The sequence below is a fragment of the Rousettus aegyptiacus genome, unplaced genomic scaffold (assembly GCF_014176215.1).
Source record: "Rousettus aegyptiacus isolate mRouAeg1 unplaced genomic scaffold, mRouAeg1.p scaffold_m13_p_7, whole genome shotgun sequence".
NCBI lineage: Eukaryota > Metazoa > Chordata > Mammalia > Chiroptera > Pteropodidae > Rousettus > Rousettus aegyptiacus.
The window spans coordinates 25109503-25131544 of NW_023416310.1; the positions used below are offsets into that span (position 1 = coordinate 25109503).

The following is a 22042-nucleotide window of genomic DNA, read 5'->3' on the forward strand; positions in this document are numbered from 1 at the left end:
AACACACTACTTCAAAGGGACATGAGAATCCATACGTTCATTGCAGCATTATTTACAATAATTAAGCTATAGAAGCAACTTGGGCGACCATCAGTGGATGAACGGATAAAGAAAAGGGCACGTATATACAATGAAATGTTACTCAGTCATGAAAAAGAATGAAATCTTAACATCTGCAACAACATGGATGGACCTAGAGGGTATTGTGCTGAGTGGAGTAAGTCAGACAGAGAACAACAAAAGCCGTACGATTTCACTGACATGTGGAATCTAAAGAACAAAATTACAAACAAACAAAACAGAAACAAACTCATAGATACAGAGAACATTTTGATGGTTGCCAGATGGGAAGAAGGTGGGGGGTGGGTAAAAAAAGGGAAGTGATTAAGTAGTACAAATTGGTAGTTACAAAATAGTTACGGGGATGTAAAGAATAGCATGAGGGATATAGCCAATAATATTATAATAACTACGTATAATGTCAGTCAGTACTAGGTTTATTGGATGGTCACTTTGTTAGTTATATAAATATCTAATCACGATGTTATACACCTCATGCTAATATAATATCATATGCCATCCATAATTTAAAAATAAAAAAATTATTTTAAAAAAGAATAGCCTTTTCAACAAATGGTACAGGAACAACTGGATACCGCCTCTAAAAAAATGAAGTTGGATCCCTACTTAACATTATATACAAAAATTAACACAAAATGGATCACAGACCTAAAAGTAGGAGCTTAAACTATCAAAATTTTTATAAGAGAGGCCTACAGCCATGCTGCCTTGAACAAGCCTGATCCTGTCTGATCTTGAAAGCTAAGCATGGGTTTGGCCTGGTTAGTACTTGGATGGGAGACCACCTAGGAAGACCAGGTGCTGTAGGCATAAAAAATAACCAAAGGGGGGGATATATATATATATATATATATATAAAATAAATCTTCATAACCTTGAGTTTCTTAGATACAACACCAAAAGCACAAGAGACGAGAGACAAAATCAATTGGACTATATTAAATATTAAAACTATGCTGCAAATGATATCAGTAAAAAAGTGAAAAGATAGCCCTCAAACTGAGAGAAAATATTTGCAAATGATGTGCCTGCTAAGGGTCTACTATCCAGAATATATAAAAAACATCTTACAATTCAACAATGAAAAGGTAAATAACCCATTTTTTTTTTAAGGGGCAAAGGATTTGAATAGACATTTCTCCCAAAAGGACATACAAATAATCGATAAGCACATTAAAAGATGCTCAATATCATTAGTCATTAGGGAAGTGCAAATCAAAATCACAATAAGATACAACTTCACGTCCACTAAAATAGCTAAAATAAGTGTTGGGGAGAACATGAAGAAATTGAAACCCTCATATATTGTTAGTAGGAATGGTAAGTGGTTCAGTTGTTTTAGAAAACAATATGACAGTTCTTTAAAGTTAAATATAGTATTACCATATGGCCCAGTAATTTCATTCCTAGGTATAAACACAGAGAACTGACAATATATATTCACGCAAAACTTGTATGTGAATGTTCATAGCAACATTGTTTATAACATCCAAAAAGCAGATATAACCCAAATGTTCACCAACAGAGAAATAAAAAAAATGTGGTATATCCATACACTAGAATACTATTCAGCAGTAAAACGGATGATGTACTGAAACATGCTACAATATGGATGAAACTTGAAAAAATGCTAAGTGAAAAAAGCCAAACACAAAAGATCACATGTTTCATTTCTATGCAATGTCCAGAAAAGGTGAATCCAGAGAGACAGAAAGTAGATTAGTGGTTACCCGGGGATGGGTGAGTGGGGACTGGGGAGTGACTGCTAATGAGCATGGGCACATGGAAATGTTTCAGAGCTAGACAATGAGGATGGTTGCATGGCTCTGTGAATATATTGAAAACCACAGTTGTATACTTTGAAATGATAAATTTTACAGTATGTAAAAATTATATCTCAGTTTTTAAAAAATGCATCGGTACAGCCACCTCTTATTTATTTAGTTCAACTTTTAAATTCCCTAACTAGTCTTCCGAAATAGCCTAAAATTTATCAACAAAACTACAATGCTAACAAAAGACATGCTTAACCTCACTTGTGTGGTTTTTAACAGAATAAGATGTGGGTCATTAATCTGAGAGAGGGAAAGGCAGAAAAGATTTAGAACAGGTAATAAAAAGAAGGTACCCATTTACCATACCCAGCCACCCCTTAGAAAACTTTCATGGGTACCAGAAAACCACACATTTTTATTAGTTGATTAAAAATCCTCATTATTAAGTCAAATGTTATCATAATTCCTCAAACTTAATTTCACATGTAGCAGTTTTTCAATAATTTGATCTGATTATGATCCCATACAGGTATTCCCTTCTCAGGAGACCTCATTCTTATATACATGAAAAATCAAATCTAAAAAATAAATACTTTAGGGGATAAAAACACAACAGAAGGATGACTCACAGGTTAAAAGGATTCCTTAACTGAGTTCCTATATGCACCCATATTGTGTATATGAAATATGATGTTTATAAACCCTTTTTCATACAAATGTTTGGAAACCTATTTATTACAAAATAATTAGGATGTACCTAATTATTTCTGGTATGCTACAGAGTTCCTTTTTGCCTTGTACGCTAGCACCAAAAAACATAAATTTAAAAATGTATTTAATAAAAAGACGCAAACATACATGTGTTCAATTCCCATCTGATCTTTTAAAACTGAGTTGACTGGGAGAGGTAGTAAAAGGTGATTTCCCTTAAATTATTAGAAGCCAGATGTTCTCAAGAAGGGACCATGACTCATTATTCTAATTTTACAACAATAATAATTAAATAATTTGTATTATTTATCTTTCTAAACCTTCCAAATTAAAAGAATTACTGAATAAAAATACAGATATAAAGTTGGGCGGTTTATCTCAAAGCAAAAAATCTAAACTTTCCATTTCTGTCTTATTTGTTCATAAACTAAACAGCTTTCACATGGACCTAAAAGCTAAGCCTTATTATCAATTTCATGATTTTGCATTTTACTTCTAAGTGTATCATATGAAAGACTAGGTATGGCTAAAAAATAAAATAAAATAAAACAAAATAAATATATGTATAGCTATAACACACACACACACACACACACACACACACACACACACACACACACTTCTTTTGCAACAGAATTCCAATACTGCTCTCCACTAAGGAAGTGAAATTCTCTTGCCCTCTGTATTATAGAGAAGGAAAGCATGGAATTCCATCAAAGTTGCAAGATCAAGCTTGTAACATACAGTTAAAAAGCAATATGTAAGTTGAACAAACCACTGTATAGTAATACAGCAAAAACACCTGTCATTACTGATGTTTCCTTTCTTTAAAAAAGAAGACAAAACACTTTGTAACAATACACCCTGCAAGTGGCCTCTACTCTGTCATGGGCAGAATTATAGAATTATTTGAAAACAAATGAAATAACTGAAATCCACGGAAAGGAAACCTAATACAAAATTATAGGAAATTTTAGCTTTAGTCTTAATACAATGCTGCACAAATGAAGAGCACCACTTCAGATAGAAATGACATAGCATGATTTAGTCCTATAAGGTGTAATCCAAATATTTATTCCCTCTGTCTTTCATCCACTAAAGGTCATTTATACTTTCACTATACTTGATATAGTGTTGATATTTTTAAATATAAATAAAAGGATTCTCACCAAAGCTACTTAAAATTAATTTGTTTAAATTACAGCATAAATGCAGATTATCATGTTCAATTTTCTAAACAAACAAATAATAAATTGACAATTGAGCTTACACTAATGGTCAAAAGTTTAAGCATTTATTAGGAATTGGAAGAACTGGTAAAACTGAAAAAATCTGAAAGTTTAGGCATAAGTAAGTGGTCAATTGCTAAAAGGAAAAAAGTTAATCACAGAGTGAGACAATATAATCACGCATTAGGGTAACATTTCATAAATCTTGGGAAGGCTCCAGAGTATGGGGCAGTAAATCATTAAATTACTTTCAGGGGCCAAACTGATATGCCCAGTCCTCTAAGTGCAGATGGGTCAGAGAAGACAGGAAGCAATGAAAGCATGCTAAACAGAGAAGTATATGCAACCTTTCCTGACCAAAATGGAACTTTTCCATTAGAGCATCAACTCATGTTACTTCCCATTCAGCTATGGCATTTCTCAGCCTGTACTTTCTAAATACTGCAATAACTATGAATCGCACTTAATTGTATATATGTAAATGGATGCACGACTGTAAAGTTTTGCAATTTAAAAACTCTATTGAAAATCTGAGTTCCCTAGACTGGTCCCAAGACCTCCTTCCTGACACCTAGGGTGTCTAAAAGCAACATTTGCTTTTTATTTGACCTGTAAAAAGGGGCCCCAAGGAAAATATTTTAAAAAGAAATCACTCATGCCTTCTGATGTTACAAATAAAAAAGAAGTATATCCAAAGAGTACTGAACCCAAAGTCTGGAAACCAGATTTCTGGGGCCTGACCTGATACTAGGATGCCAACTCTTCCAGTATGCCTGAGACAGAAGGATTTCCCAGGAATGGGGGACTTCCAGTGCTAAAACCAAGAAAGTCCCAGGCAATTGGGGCACGTTTGTCTCCCTATGAGTGTTAATGGCAAAATCCCAACCCGTTGGGAGCACAGTTCCCAGGCTGCTGACATTTGGATGGGATAAAGGGCCTAGGAAAGGGACCAGAAGGTCTCCAGGGCCCTTTAGCTCTAATTTTCTATGACCTTGTGAAATATTTACATTGTGTTTGATTGCATTTTATAGTGTTTACCATAAATGAATGTACATTTATGAAGGAGCGAGAGCTCTGGAAATAGTTTGTGAAGCTATGCATTAAGTTCGGAGTTATATAAGCTTAATAGTAAAACAGAGCTAGGAGTTTTCTGTTTTTTATTTTTCCTTTCTATAGCAAAGAGGAAAAATAAGCTGCTTCTAGAAAATATCAAGCCAGCAAAGAAAATCCTCCCAACATCCACATCCAACTTAACCCCATGTCCTCTACTCTCAGATCACAGGAGAGCTAGGTGAGATATCTGGACAAAAGTTTAAAAGTAGGAAATATTACTTTGACTTACTGACAGCCACTGTGAAAGAATATATTTCTATATTTGTAAGAAAAAACTTACAAAGGTGTGACTATAAGTAACTGCAAAACCCTAGAGCAAAGCAAATGCAGTGTTTCAACTAGCAACCCGGAATAACCATAGGGTCATAAAAGCAAAAGATAAATAAAGCCTTGAGTTAGAGAACGTTCACTTTCAAACACAAACTCCCATTTTAGAAGATACAAAACAAGTTCTACGTAAGAGCAAGTCACAATCTCAGGTGTGGTAAAATCAGAACAAAACATCCGGGCTTCTTTCCTCATGGGACATTCTAATTAGGATAATATCTGATTTACTGTTCCTAATAAGGATCCTAATGAAAGCATCTGTGTCATGAAGACTGAGTTATGAAAAATGTCTAAAAGCACAACTAAGAAAGAAGTCCTACTAAATGATTTTTTAAAGGCAATGACATTCAGGGAAAGTTATGAAAATGCCTGTTCTAAAACATAACAATACCTGTGATTTTTTTTCACTCATGACTGAACTACTCTATCATGTCTGGTCATCATTCTTTGTAAAGGGCAGCTAAACTGTCATTAGAATTTATCCAACATGCTCCTTCCTAAGAAGTCTGGCATCACCAATAAGACATTTCTTACTGGTTCCTTAAGGGCAGCCTCAAAGACTGTGCATGTATAGTCACACATGTACACATATAGGAATTTCCTTCTCCTTGCCTCTTCAGAAGTTTCTCCCCCAAAATCAATCATTTGTGCCCAAGTCTGTCTGAGACACTGTGGAGATATCAAGGTGAATGCAAGAAAGAGGGTCCAGCCCTCAAGATAGTTGTTATAATGTCCTTGGAGAGGTAAGAAATATTCCCATGAAGAGTTCCCTGTATTAGCAAAATGGATGGCTATCCTATTTTAGTAAGTAATATGGAGATGCTATCATCTGCATGTTGTTTGCATGAATCACAAAGCCTTACCCCAAACAGGTAAGAAAAAATAAGTCCATGCCATTTATTTCAAATATAGTAAAGTATAATAAATATACAATAAATAACAGACTTTATTTTGAATATGGGGTGATATTCTTAATGGCCAAAATATCAAACTCAGGAAAGGGAATTAGGGAAAAGGAACAGTTTTGCTATTACCTCGGCAATGGCAATGGCAATGAATTGCAACTTCAAAAAGCTTTTCTCGAAACCCAGAGATAATAAGCTGCTGGGCTTGGTTTCTAGAGATCTAAGTTTTAGCCTCAACTCCACCATCGTATCCTCTCTTGCCCTGGTTTTCTTCCTGTACTAGTTGAGGTTTGAACTAGATGATGGCTAATGTTCCTTTAATAAACACTTCTGGTAACCCTTTCTCTGATAAATATATCAAGGTGTCATCCACTCTCTCCACTCCCTCCCCCTCCACTGAATTACAGTGTACAGCGTTAAGTTATTCATGAATCTATACACAACGAGTGGTTAACAAAGATCTTAATTCACATTGCCATAATGTAGCACTAAACAGTTAACAGTTTTACATTATCTAGTCCTAATAATCTACTTAGATTAATGTGACATATTATTCAATATTGTTACAAGAAGATTTGGTATAGCCATAATTCATGATGGTAAACATCAGATCAAATAATTATGTATTCATTGCTTTTAGTAGGCTTAAAATTGGCTTAGCTACACAGCAACCAAGAGTAAAGAAATATTTCATTTCTTTCATTATGATAATCCAGTGACAACATCTGACTTTGGTACAAAAAGGCTACATAAATATCTTTTCATCTAAGACTTAAACCCACGTCGTTTGTGGGGTGGCGGGAGGAGAGAAGATAAATATGGGTTGTAACATTAAACTACTTCTATTAACCAATTTTTATGTCAAAACCTTGTTTGGACAGCTGAATGTTAGGACAATTATCACCTAGTAACAGCAAGGAATTCAAATAAAATGAACTCCAATAAAATGCTAAACAATACAAACTCTCTTCATTCTAAAATACTCTTTAGAGTCATTTCGGTTAAGAGATAAAAGAAATCCAAAATGGAAAGGGGAGTACATACACACTCAAGCTTCCATGAAGCTTTGTAATAAGGTGAATAATAGGAACAAAAATAAGTCAGAGAATTGAGAAATATGCTGGAAACGTTTTCCAAATACTATCCTTGCTTGTATCTAGCTCCATTATAAAGTTTAAATTCAGCCAAATTTTTAAAGTATTTGTTAAACAGTTCCTGCATGTGACATATGTTTCCAGGATACTTCTGACATTGATATGAGAGATTATAAAACATTTAGAAATGAAAATGTCACTCTCCAACAAAAAACAACACTAACTTCCAAGCTTCTTCTGAATTCATAAGATGGAAAAACATTTGGAAAATACAGCTTTCCATTTTAAAATGTTCAGATAATATACTTTAAAACAAAAAGTCTAATTGTTCAAGGCAAGGAAGGAGGAGACAAGTCTAAATAAAACAAGATCCTAAAATTTACTCTAAGAGACAGAATCTTTCCTTTGCAGTCTCAATTTTATTTACTCCATAATAAGTAAATTGCTTCATCCCTTCGGCTGGGAAGGATAATTTTTACCCTACCAAGATAATGACAGTACCACTGCAGTGCTCGCCGAGCAAGAAACACATGAATATGAAGTAGCATCAACTCTTTCAATCAAAGTGTATGCAAGACTTGATTTGCAGCGCATTAATTTAGGAACTCAGCAGAGAGGCTCCTACTATATCTAGCTGATCTAAACTTGAGCTCATGATAACACTGCACAAAGCTATGGTAGATAAAAGTGATAGGTAATGCCAACAGAACAATTCCACTGACAACACAAACTCCTCCAAGAATTCTTCCAGGCATTGTGATAGGATACATATCTCCATAGCCAACTGTAGTCATAGAGATAATCACCCACCAGCAGGCAGCAGGGATGCTGGCGAAGTCCTTGTTGGATGTTTCCAGGTCCAAACCATGTTCAAGAAGCTGAGAAAGTGCACTAAAGATTGCCATGGCAACACAAATGAAGACAAGTAACATAACCATCTCTCGGTAACATCGTTTGAGAGTCAAACCAAGTGTCTGAAGACCAATGAAGTGACGGGCAAGCTTAATCACCCAAAAAATCCTCATCATTCTAAGCACCCTCAAGGTGACTCCAGCCCTTTGGAGTTGAGAGTTCTCGCCCGTAAATACTGTCATTAACACGGAGATGTAATACGGCGTGATTGCCAGTAAATCAATGATGTTCAGGGGTCTCTTGACAAACTCACACTTGTTTTTGGAGACGATGAACCTCACAATGCACTCTGCAGTGAACCAACCTATGCAGATAGCTTCAATTATCCTGTCAAGAGAACAAAAGAAGAATTGATCATTTTATTTTTAAACATTTTAATAGCTCTTAGAGTTTTTCAGATAGTACTACACTGACATATTAATTCAGTTACTTATTCCAGAAAACATAAAGAACAGACAGTATTACCAACATCATCAGACCCACCAGGACATAACAGAACAACAAATAATACAGCTTAAATGACAGCTGAATTTAATAAAGTTCTTATTTACATACTGCATGTAATACCATTAAAATTGTTTTTGAGTGTCATTAATATTAAAAAAAAAAGATTCTCTTATTTGGTGGTTTGAAATTAACTTATACTCAGCTAGTCACAAAATGAAGTGGTACTTACTCTGTGAGGACAATGGTTCTCAACTGTGACATCAGTTTTGAGGTAGCTCAGAGGACTTTGTTCCTATACAGTCGACATACCCAAGTTTTCAATTTATTTCTTGATAAGTAAGAGTGAACTCAAGGTCATTCCCTAAAATGTTACTCTGTCTTCTTTTCCTATAGGCTTTGTGTGGAAGTTACTGAAGCTGAGCCAGCTTTGGGGACTTGGAAGAAGTGCCAGCACCCTCACCAGCAGAGTGCCACCATCTCCCATGAGTGTCACTCTGGAAGAAAGGTTGAGGAGTCTTGAACTGGGGCAAAACAATCACTACAACTTTCCCAAAGACCCAAGTAGTTTGTTTTCCATAGCTATTTTTATTCAACATACATTTAAAAAATATATGGCCACATTCTAGCGAGAGCAGTATTTACCAACCTTTCCACATTACTGCACACATTGAAAATAATAATATTTACATAGCACGCTGGTGTCGAAGGGTTATATTCTTGAAGCGGAATTTGCCAGCCTGAGTACTCTGGCTACCACCGGCCTTGATCCAGAGTGATAGGAAATTCTGAGGTCATTTTTAATTAAATTACCTTTATACACACACACACACACACACACACACATACACACACATTTTTTTTAAATTAAAACATAATTACTACACCCTCATTCATTTTTCTCCACATAATTCTTTCCCATCACTGAGCTAGACCCAAACATCAGAAATACAATGGAGAGAGAAAGATTGGAGCAGGTGACATAGGCAAGCCCGTGGGGCAACCGTCTGAAAAGAATTACTCCAAGTGCATTCCCTAGAACACAGGTTGCACTGGATGTCCCTCAGGGAAACGAATACATAAAATTAACCATGTTCCCCTACTGTAGGATTCCCAGAGCTGTAAAGATTATTTTTATTTATTATTTGAACAGGTAGTACATTCACATGGTTCAAATTCAGAAGGTGAAAATAGAGAATATAAAGAAAATTCTCACTCTCATCCAGTTTCTCAGTCTTTACTCCAGTCATCAATTCCTCAGAGCATTGGTTAGAAGGGTGGTTGACCACCAAGAAACTGGGAATGTGTAAGTGTATTAGTTTCTTGTGAGCGCCATTAAAAAAATTACCACAAACCTGGTGGCTTACAATGACAGAAAATTATTTTCTCACAGTTCCAGAGGCCAGAGTACAAAATCAGTATCACTGGGCCAAAACTCAAGGGTAAGGAGGGAGCCACTTCTTTAGAAGGTTCTAGAGGAGAATGTACTCCGTGCCTCCTCCAGCTTCTGATGGCCGCTGGCATTCCTTGGCTTATAGCCATATCATTCCAGTTTCTGCCTCCATGGTTCCACTGCCTCCTCCTCTCTGTCACTGTGTCAAATCTCTCTCCACTTCCTTCTTATGAAGATACATGTAATAGCATTTAGGGCCCACTGGGATAATCCAGGATAATCCCCCATCTCAAGACCCTCAATTTAGTCACATCTGTACAATCCTGTTTGCCATGTATGATAACATCCACTGGTTCCAGGGATTAGGACCTGATATCTTTGAGGGGAGAGAGGAAATATTGTTCAGCCTACCACACAAACCCAGCAGATGAAATCACACCTACCTCACTATGCTCATGGACCCCATTACCCTGTGGTTGGCAGCAGCTTCCCTGTCTCCACCAGACTATCCATAAAAGCTGCTGCCATGATGGCGTCTATGAACCTTGAAGCTTAGAAAACTGGGAGAGTAATAAAACTTGGTAGATATAGAAACAGGAAACTGCTTTTCTTTTCAATATACAGTTTTACCATATGTATTACCATGTAGCACTTCTCCCTGGTAATCCTCATTAAATATTCCATATGTTCCCCCGTATTTCCAGCCTCTTTGCAGTTTGGCAGGGTCACATGACCAATTTTGACAGATGAGCTGTGAGAAAAATGACTCTATCACTTCTAGGCAGGAGCACAGAAGAGTGAGTGCTAATTCTCTTCCCTGCCATGGCAACCTGGAAAGCATGTGTCTTAAATGGCTACAAGATGGTCCCTGTTAGCCCAAATCCCTGAGTGTCTGTGCAAAGAACAGACATTCCCTACCCTGACTGATTGGACATGATATGTGAGCAATAAATAAATCTTTGTTGTGTTAAGCCACTGAGATTTCTAAGTGGGTTGTGATCCTAGGTAATAAACTGGTAAATATAGTAAGCGGTAAGATGCACACTCGAAAGGGATTACAGGAGCATACAGTAATAATGGTAATAGCTTTGTTAGATTGGCTGTGGTTAAAATGTACCAGTTCTCCAGCTGAAGTACTGTCTCTTATCTAGCCAGACACAATCAAGAGCACTGGACCTGATGCCTAAAGGCCCGCTGCTGCTCCGGCTCTGAAAGAGGGCCCTCACCTACCAAGTGGCAAAGTTGCACTGATTCTCCTCAGGGCTCCTCCAGCAATAAAATCTTAATATTCTATTAAATTAAGAAGAATAAAAGTTTTAATTGTGCCCAAAATACCAGACCATTTTCTGTTTAATTATTTCCACCAGCAGCCAAACTTCTTAAGGTAAAAAAAGGAAAAGATCCAAATGGTACAGAATAATCCCTCAGTAAGAGAATTTCAAAGAGGTGATCTCCCCTTTAATGAAGCCCTCTGGGCTCTTTCTGCTCACTCCTCAAAGTTAGACTCAGCTTATCCAGAATTCCAGGTTAAAGGGATGTATCAGAGAGAAGCCCCAGGCATCTCTCACCTAGGATTATGCCAAAATAGTCTTCAACAGAAAAAACCACTAAGTCTGACAAAATTCCTGACGTTTCCAAATGAAAATCTTCCCAATGCCCCCACAGACAACTGCTGGAAAACTGAGCACTGTTTTACTGAGCACTATAGCCAATAATTGGGTGCTCCCAATGGCTACTTCCATAAAAAAATAAATAGGGAAAAAGAACTAAAAAAGGTACTGAGAGACAACTTATTTTTCTTAAGTCCATTCTGATTTCTTTTGAGGCCCACACATATAGAAGTTCATGAATACATGGCTAATAAAAATATTTACCACTTACTGAGGCCTTTCATTTGGGCACTGTGCTAAGCACTTCAGACATCATCTCATTTAATCCTTTTCAAGAATTCTATGAAATGTGTAGCTCCTCTACTATCTCCATTTTACAGATGACAAAACTGAGGATGAAAAGTTAATCATCTTTTCCAAAGTCACACTACTAAGAATTTTAGTGGCATATATAAAGAAACTTGGATCTATTGGGCTTCGAAGCTCTAAGGAATATTTAAAAATGTCAATGTTTTTTATGACTGTTCACTGTTGATATTAAATGATCTATGTCAATCTTTTGATTTTCATGATTTACATGTTAGAACAGCATTTTCAAACTATCAATTCTTAGCCCATTAATGATTCAAAATTGACATTTTTTCAGAATTAAATAGGAAATGTCAGAATGCATCAAAGTATAGTTTCATGAAACTTTGTTTTAGTTAAATATAATTGTATACTAAGTAACGATGTAAAACATATTCCTTTCCGTAGGTACTGGAGGACCTCAACAATTACTCTGACAGATCCCTCACGAGGGAAGGCACATATGGGAATGACTCAGAGGTTTCAAAACAGCCTCCAAAGGGGAGCAAATGCTTTTAGCGTTAACCAGATCTACCCCCACATCCTCCTACCTGTCCCCTCTCCCCCAAAAAAGACTGGGACAGGACATAAGAGGCCATTAACTGTGTGAGGTAAGGATCAGTCCCCCTCTAAGTGTTATCCTCTCATATTCTTCCATCAACATTTTATTACGAAAAATTTCAAACATGGAACAAATTCATCAACAGTTTAAATAGACATTCTTATCACCTATTTGCCCCTCCCCCATCTAATCTAATTTTTGGATGCATTTTAAAGCAAATTGCAGACATAAATACATTTCCCTTAAAAACTTCAGACTGCATATCATTAACTAGAGTTCAGTATTTGTTTCATTTTTTTTCTTCTGATGTAAACCTTATGTGCAATGAAATGTACAAATCTTAAGTGTATATTCACTGAGTTTTGACAAATGCATAACCTCTATAATCCAAACTCTTATCAAGGTAGAGAGCATTAACATCACCCTAGAGAGTTCCCTACTTATTTATCTTTGTATATCCTGCCCTCACATCCCAAACCCATCAGACATTTAGCAAGTGCTCAACGGATGTTTGTTTAGCACCTGTAAGTGGCTCTGCTAGAACTCAAGGGCCTGGAATGGCCACTCCACAGCCACAAGAAGCCTATTAGTTCTTCTGGAACCTTTAAGGTATAATTGAAGTCTGCCATCAAAAATGGTGCTGAATTCAATTACGTCACATAAAAAAACTGACTCAATATGATTAAAGACCTAAATGTAAGCCCTAAACTATAAAACTCCTAGAAGAAAACATGGGAAAAGCTTCATGACATTGGGTTTGACAATGATTTCTTGGATATGACACCAAAAGCACAGACAACAAAATAGACAAATGGAACAATGTCAAAGTTAAAAACTTTTGTGCCTCAAAGGACACAATCGACAAGGTTGAAAGGCAACCTACAGAATGGGAAAACTATTTGAAAATCATATATCTGGTAAAGCGTTAATATACAGGCTATATGAAGAACTCCTACAACTCAACAAAAAATCAAATAACCTGATAAAAAATGAGCAAAGGACTTGATAGACATTTCTGAAAGATGATATACAAATGGCCAACAAGTATATGAAAAGACTCTCAATATCATTTATCGTCTCCAAAATGCAAATCAAAGCCATAATGAGGTATCCTCACACCCATTTCTATAACTACTATAAACAAACAAACAAACAAACAAATAAATGGCAAGTGTTGAGGAGAATGTGAAATTGGACCCTTTGTGCACTGTTGGTAGGATTATAAAACAGTGTAGCTACTATGAAAAACGGTGTGGAGAGTTCTCAAAAAAGTAAAAATAGAACTACTGTATGATCCAGCAATCCCACTTCTGGGTATATATCCAAAGAATTTAGATCAGGGTCTTGAAGAAAGATTTGCAAACCCATGTTCATAGCAGCACTACTCACAATAACCAAGAGATTGAATCAACCCAAACAGCCATTAGCAAATGAATGAACAAACAAAACAAGGTATATACATAGAATGGAATATTATTCAGCCTTACAAAGTAAGGAAATCTATGACATGCTAAAAAATGGATGAACCTCAGGGACATTATACTAGGTGAAATAAGCCAGCCACAAAGAGACAAATACTGAATGATTCTACTTACATGAGGTATCTAAAGTAGTCAAATTCATAGAAACAGAAAGTACAACAGAGGTTACTAGGAACTGTGGAACTGTAGGAAAGCTATTTAGTCTCTTTTCCTGAATTTACTTCATTGGTTAAATGGTGGTAATAATAATAGATAATATCTCTCTGGTTGTTATACAAATTAAATTAAGTAATATGAAATAGTAAGTGCTCAATAAATTGTGGCTATAATTATAATTACTACAAACCATTTCTGGGTTCATAGTCCTCCCTTCAACATGCAAAAGGATATCAGTTCGATACCTTCCTGAGTGCAAAGAGAAGGCAAGAATAAATGCTCCATTCTTTCATTCTTTCTTCTCTCAAGAATTCTGCCTATATCCTCTTACACTTCTAGTGCAGCATAAATTTGCAAAACCACTTAAAAGAGCAATTGGCAGGATCTTTTGCACTCGATACTGCATATGAGATCTAGAAATTTGTCCTACACACCCTTTTATTCACACAAGAACATGCACAATGAGATCCACTGTTCATAATATCCAAGAACAAAAAATAAATATAGATACCTATCTATAGATTTGTTATATAAGTGAATTTGTCAAAATTATTAGCTTGAATTATATAAAATTGATATCAGCAATTTTATGACTCTATACTATGTGCACATAAAAAGGGATGAGAAACATTATTGTGTTTTGATGTGGAACGTTCTGGAGCATAATAATACATATTATTATGCTATAGTTGTGTGCATATGTGTGTGCATGCACATGTGCATGTTAATAGAATACTCGAGAAACTGTTAACACCAGTCGTGGCCTCTAGGGAGGGAGCCTGGGAGCCTGATGCAGGATGGAAACTCACTTTTTGCTTTATTCCCTTTTGTATTGTTAAATCCTTTACAACATGTCACATATCATTTTTCTAATTTAAAAAATATTTTTAGGAAAAAATAAAAAGCATGCCTAACTAGAAGAGCAATCACCATGATGGAGTTGTCAGCAGCTTGAAACTACCAGCGCAACCCCGGGAGTGCCACAATAGGAAAAGTTACACCCTTCCTACCCCAAGCTTTCAGAATTAAACGCACAAGGCATTTTCAATCACATTTCTAACAGTCACGTACAGTGTCATAATACATGGTGTAATAAAAATTTCCAACAAACCGCACATCAATGTTCACCACATTACCCAGAGTCTCGTTCATGTCCTTACAAGAGTTTTCTCCACAATAATAAGTTAAAAGAGGAGCAAAAAGCAAAAAAAAAAAAATTTATTTGATTTTTTTATGCACTTTAATTATCTTACAGAAAAATAAATCTACATCATTTCATCTTTCTATCTTCCGACCTAGATCAATAATGAAAATATAAACACACATTAAGCACTTACTCAAGTATCAAGCATCTTTCTAAAAAATTTACACAATTAATTTAATTTTGTAACCGAATGCAATAGGTTTTGTTTTTTTCCCCACTTTTACATAAGAAAACTGAAGCATAGAGAAGTCACTTGCTCATGCCACACAGCTAATAAATGAATGGCAGATTAATAATACATATGCACTGATTATGTAGTATATTGAATCTTTGCTGAGATTTACATATCTTCTTGTAGCTGTAATCAATGTATACTTGTTATTTTATGTTCCTTGCTTGATATATTTTGTTTATTCATGCTCATATTTGGATGATGATTTCTTTAGGTTATATAGCAGGATAAGGACACTGAAGAATAGAAAGGCTACTCTTCCACCATTGGAAACTGGCTACCGAGGACTGGCTGGGCACCTCCCTGGAGGTTTTAAGAGGCTGCTACCATTCTGCAGGACCTCTTTTCCCCACAACCACCTCCACTGAGCTGCCCTTGCTTTTTTCACTTCTCCCTTAGCAGACAGCTCTCTCCTAGGTCTGAGTAAACTGGGTCTCCACCTCCTAACTGCATAGCAGGTTCTCCTCTGTTGTTCCTCTGGCTTCTGTTTTGGCAACATAGGCACCAGATCCATATACTTTTTTTATAGGTAAACAGGGACCAATGACCCTCTACAAAGAAACAATCAAATTCTTGACTCTACACCCAGTATTTGCTCTGCTAAGGCAGGAAAGCTACTCATTGCATATCAGTCTCCATCAAAGATCAGTGTGCTTCTGTGAAAACTCACAGGCAATTACTACAAATAATCCTTACCTCTTCTGACTCCTGGCATAATAAATTCCATTTTCAACCCAAATACATGAACTGAATGCATCAACCCCACAAAACCTGAGGTACAGATATACCTCGGAAATATTGTGGGGTTGATTCCAGACCGCCATAACAAAGCAAGTATCGCAATAAAGCAAGTTGTAATTTTTTGCTGGCGGAGAGTCTTGCTTTCGGTTTGTAAAAAACACAATACCTGTGAAGCACAATCAAGTGAAATACAACAAAATGAGGTGTGCCTGTAGTATATATCTTGCTAGGAACTCTGTCCTGCTAGTGTGACTTAGTAGAGATGGCTTCTAAAACCTAAGAAAATGGTTATGATGCTTTGTCAATATGGCAGTATTTTTTTTAACTTTTGAGATGAAGAATTGTAACCATTTAACATGCAAAAGAAGACAGAATGATATTATGAACCTGTAAGTACCTAGCTCCATCAACCATCAACCATTAGCCTACAGCCAATTCCACATCTGCATCCACTTCCCTCCTCAAGCATTATTTTGAAATATTTTGAAATCTCAGCTGTGGGCATGTGTTCCAGAACCCTTTCTCATCTTTGGTTGACTGGTGTGTCAATCAAGTGTTCACAAAGGAAAGAAAGCAGGAAATGTCCCTGGCTTCAGTCTGGGTCTCATGAGACCAGTCAGTTCTAGCCAGCCCTGGAGTAAGGATGGGCGGACAATCTATTAACTTGAATGTGGTCCTAAGCTCATGGAGAACATTAACTCATTCATCAAGCAATAAAGCTATGAGTACCTACAGTAAGCCAGACTCTACAGAGCCACCAGGAGGTCTATAAAGATAAATTAAAAAGAACTTTAGTTGTGTTTGATGTTATTTTGTTATTATTGAAGGAAACTGGATGAAGGGTACACTGGAACTCTATACTATTTTTGCAACATCTTGTGAGTATAGTTATTTCAAAGAACAAAATTTAAACAACAAAAGTTACATCTTAGCTTTTAAAAGTTTACAACTTAGTGAAAGGTAAGATATCCCTTCCTCTATGACAACCTTATCCATATAAACTCAAATATAAAATGTAGACAGTGATAAATGTTGTAATATTAATGTACATTAAGGTTAGAAGAAGTTAAGTTTTCCTTCATTTGAGGGATGATGGAAAGCTTCTTTGAGAAAGTGGCAATTAAATTATTATCAAAGACCTGCACAAGCAAAGGCAGGAGAGTGCTGGGTAAATTTGGGGAAGCGAAAGCAATTACATTTAAGAAGTAAAAAAAAACAAAAACAAAACAAAAAAAAAACTAAGGGAGGTAGTGAGTGATAAAGATGGAAAGGTGAATTGGGGCCATGGCAATAATCATGGGTACCATTAATGAAATGACTCCTATGAAGCTGGTACTTTAAATATACCATGTCATATTTATAGGTACACATGTACTTGGAAACAGAGCCAGGTCATCAAATTGTTAACAGTGGTTATCCCAGGAAAAAGATGAAGATTGGCAGGTAGAGAATTGTAAGCGCAGGAATCTTTTTTTTTTTTTACTATAAGTATCTATGAATAGTTGATTTTTTCACAATTAGAATGTATTCGAGTATTAACTATGTGATTTTTAAAATAACTTTTAAGCATATGTTATTATCGCTTTTCAGGGCCAACAAGTTGGTCATTGCTATTGTATTATCCCTATTTCAAAGATGAGGAAAACATCTCCAGGCTAAGTCAGTGGCCTAGCTGGGGTGCTGGATCTGCGGCATGAATGTTTCTGCTAGGGGAGAAACTAAAAACAGATGGTCTGGTTAGGAAGCTACTAAAATATTCAAAAACAGAATCAAGGCCAGAAATCAAGCATTGATAGTGGAAAAAAGGAGAGGAGGGGCCAGGTCAGAAAACATACACAGGCAGAAAAGTATCATGGTGCTCAGAGAACATGGAGCCTTTCTTGGCTGTAAAGTGAAGTGTGCACTGAGATGAGGGAGTGAACACAGGAATTATGGTTGGATGTGTACACTGAAGCCGATGGCTTTGCCGTAAGGCTTCAGTGTACACACCCAACCATAATTCTGAAAATTGTTACACCTTTAAAGCCAAAGAGAACCCATTAAAGATTTGGCAACAAGTGGATTCATTCATTCAATAAGCATTTCTTAAGAGATTACTATATGCTAGGCATATTGCCAAGTCCGGGAGCTGGGAAGAGATCACGTGTGCTGTGAGAATAGACATCGGGCAGGAGTTTATGGGATGATTGAAGGGTATACATATGCACAGTCAGGACACTATGACAAAGGCAAGAGAAATGGACGGCCCAAACTGGTAAGGGATGATGGAAAGAATGGAATGGAAAGGAATGCAATGGAACAAATGAAATGAAATGATGGGGGACAGATGCCAGAAGATTTCAACAAGATCCTGCCACTGGCTGGCTGTCAGGGGCCTCAGAGTCATAGCTACAAAGATGTGAGTAGACAGATGCTCAGCAGTCAGCAGATATTCATCACCACCCTGGACCTCCCAAAGAGATATGACAAAATAATGTACTTCTGTTGATCTTTAAAAAATTAAAGATAACACATTACAATTCCTACTTCATACCACACACAAAAATTAATGAAATAGAGTATAGTTCTAAAGATAAAAGATAAAACCATAAAGATTTTAGAAGAAAACATAGGAATCATCTTTTTGACTTGGCAGTGGGAAAACTTTATGTTCACAAACAGGAAACCCATATGGCAAAAATTTATATGAAAAGATGCTCAACTTCACTAGTTATCAGGAAAATGCAAATTAATCACAATGAGATACCATACACTCCCACTAGAATAGCCAAAATTAAAGTGACTAACAATACCTACAATAACTCACTAGTGTTAGTGAGGATGTAAAGCGACTAGAACTCTCATACACTGCTGGTAGGAGTATAAAATAGTACAACCACCTTGGAAAGCAGTTTGTCAGTATCTTAAAAATTAAACATACATCTGTCCTATGATCTAGTAATTCCACTCCTAAGTATGTATCCAAGAGAAAAAAAAAATGTCCATAAAAACACATACATGAATGTTCATAACAGGTTTATTCATTACTAAAAACAAGTCGTCATCTAAATGCCCATCAACTGGTGAATTGATAAATAAAATGTAGTATATTTTGTATATTTATACAATGGAATATTACAAAAAGAAATGAGCTTTCCTCAAAAAGTTAAATGCAGAATTACCATAAGGCCCCGCAATTCCATTCATAGGTATACAAACAAAAGAAATGAAAAATGTATGTTCACTCAAAAATTCATATACAAATGCTCATAACAGCATTATTCATAAAAGTCAAAAAGTGTAAACAATCCAAATGTCCGTCAGTTGATGAATGAATAAACAAAATGGAGCATAACCATACAATAGATTATTATTCAATCACTAAAAGAAACAATGATACATGCTACGACATAGATTAACCTGGAAAACATTATGCTCAGTGAAACAAGCCAAACGCAAAAGGCTCCATATTGTGTAACTTCATTTACTTGACATGTCTAGAATATGTAAATCCATAGAGACAGAAAGTAGATTAGTGGTTGTCAGGGGAGAGGAGGAGGGACTGAGAAGTGACTGTTAACAGGTAGGAGGTTTCTTTTTAGGGTAATCAAAATGTTCTGGAACAGTGGTGATGGTTGCACGATATAGTGAATATAGTAAAAATCACGGAATTGTAATCTTTAAAATGGTGGATTTTATTATGTGAATTATATCTAAATTTTTAAAAGGCATGAACTATGGATACAAACAACACATGGATGAATTTTTAAAACATACTGCTGATCAAAAGAAACCGGACATGAAAGAGTATATCCTATATAACTCTGTCAGAAATCAGTGACTGAAATCAGTTGCTGCCTAAGGCAGTAAGACAGAGGGAAACTTTTTAGGGTGGAAGAAATGTTCTATATCTTGACTGGGATAGTAATAACACAAATATACACATTTGTCAAATGTCAATCAAAATGTATACTTAAAAATGGGTTTATTTCATTTAATGTAAATTATATCTTGTTAAAATTGAAGCAACAGGACTCTTATTCACTACTGGTAAGAGAAGAAATCAGTAGAACCACACTCAAGGGCTATTAGCAACATCTAGGAGCAATGCACAAACCTTTCAGTGTAGCAACTCTAATACTACGTAGATACATTAAAGAAATTCTCCTATATGTGCACCTAGGCATGAACAAAACTATTCACTGCAGCACGACAGTAATAGCAAAATTTCCACTGACAGAAGAACAAATAAATCAATGCTTACTACACTACAGTTAAAGTGAAAGGGCTATAGATGTAGATACCAACACACACAAACTTCAAAAACATAAAGCTGACCTTAAAGTTGAAATAAACAAGTAAGCTGCCGATTCCATTGATGATACCATTTTATAAAAGTGGTTTTAAATATGCAAAACAGCCTTATATTTTATGTGTAAATACATACATGTATATAAAAGCGTGCCTAAGAAGTATGTCTAAATGTGTGGAAATAATAACATCAAAATCAGGAAAGTGGCTATTTCTGTGGTAAAGGAAGAGATTTAATAGGAAAGAAGCGTCCAGTGGACTCGGCTATATTTTTCTCTCTTATTCCTTAAGTTGTGGGGTAGTGTTCATTGTATTACAGTCTATATTTTTTACATGCCTGAAAGACTATAATGGTTTTATGCATAATTTCTTCTTCTACCTTTGTAAAACATGTTTTTCTTTTATTTCACAGATTGATTTGTTCTGCTTCTTAAGTTTTGGATAGTTGCATTCAAAGAAAACACATTTTGATTGGCATAAGGAATTCTACTTTTTTAATGTTTAAGTTTTGCTCTATTTTCAATAGTTTATTGTATTTTTTTAAAAAAAAAATTCTTTAAAGCATTTGCTGTAATGCCTTAAAGCACCAACATTTAAATAAGTTATACAGATTAATTGAGAAATAGGAACAATTTGTCTTAAAAGCCCTTTGTATATTGTACTGTTAGCTAGTAAACCTTAATTTTTATCTTTATACAGACTGAAAAATTCTGCACTTTCATTTACTTGCTGTAAATGACACATGTAAAAATCACTATCAATTAAATTCTGTGTGGTCCTTAATTTGGTTCTTGTGATTCAAGTCGAAGTTCCCCACACATCATTTACAAGTGCAAAGGTGGAGGTGCTGCTCACAGAAAGCAATGGGGTTTTAGCCAAGCACACAAGTTCTGGCTGGAACCAGACCCCGCTGATTCCCAGTTCCCTCATGATCCGTGGCCCACAGTAAGTCACTTGCTTCTCTACTGCCTTTCCTGTAGCCTGATATACTAATAACCTAAGAGTGCTTTGTCTAAATAAGGCAATTCATGTGTTGCTGGGCATATAATAGAGAGCTCTGTAATATTTACTTCAGTTACTCCCATCTCATTCACATAAGGAAATATGCACATATGCAAAAGTGCTTACAGGGTGGCATGCAGACTAACCATACTGCTTCAAAGAGTTTTCTTTATAGTGGCAAAAATGAAAATGTTTGTTTTTTCTCAAAACATAATATATCATACCATACAGTCATATCCTTGGTAATCATAAATTAATGCAAACAAATAAAAGGATGAATAAAGCCTTGTCATGAAGAGGCATTTTATAAAAGCCCGAAACTTAATGTGTCTCCCAGGCATTTCAGTATCAATATTTAGAGTTTAAACGCTTCCTTGGCATCTTGTCCCTTTCCTGTAAAGGTTAAGGTTACTATGTCACTTGGGGAGCAGC

The 22042-nt window shown here is 35.9% G+C and overlaps 1 protein-coding gene and 1 pseudogene across 2 annotated transcripts in view; one reads left to right on the forward strand and one right to left on the reverse strand.

The window, feature by feature from the left end:
* The first annotated feature begins 771 nt into the window (after positions 1-771).
* LOC118606181 lies at positions 772-891 on the forward strand (annotated as a pseudogene).
* A 400-nt stretch (positions 892-1291) lies between these two features.
* Positions 1292-22042, reverse strand: part of KCNG3 (potassium voltage-gated channel modifier subfamily G member 3) — a 35043-nt gene continuing 14292 nt past the window's right edge. For both annotated transcript variants that reach the window (XM_016142242.2, XM_016142243.2), the window contains exon 2: positions 1292-8474. In XM_016142242.2, coding sequence (XP_015997728.1) covers positions 7829-8474 — 646 coding nt within the window. In that variant the 3' untranslated portion in view covers positions 1292-7828. The remainder of the gene's footprint in view (positions 8475-22042) is intronic.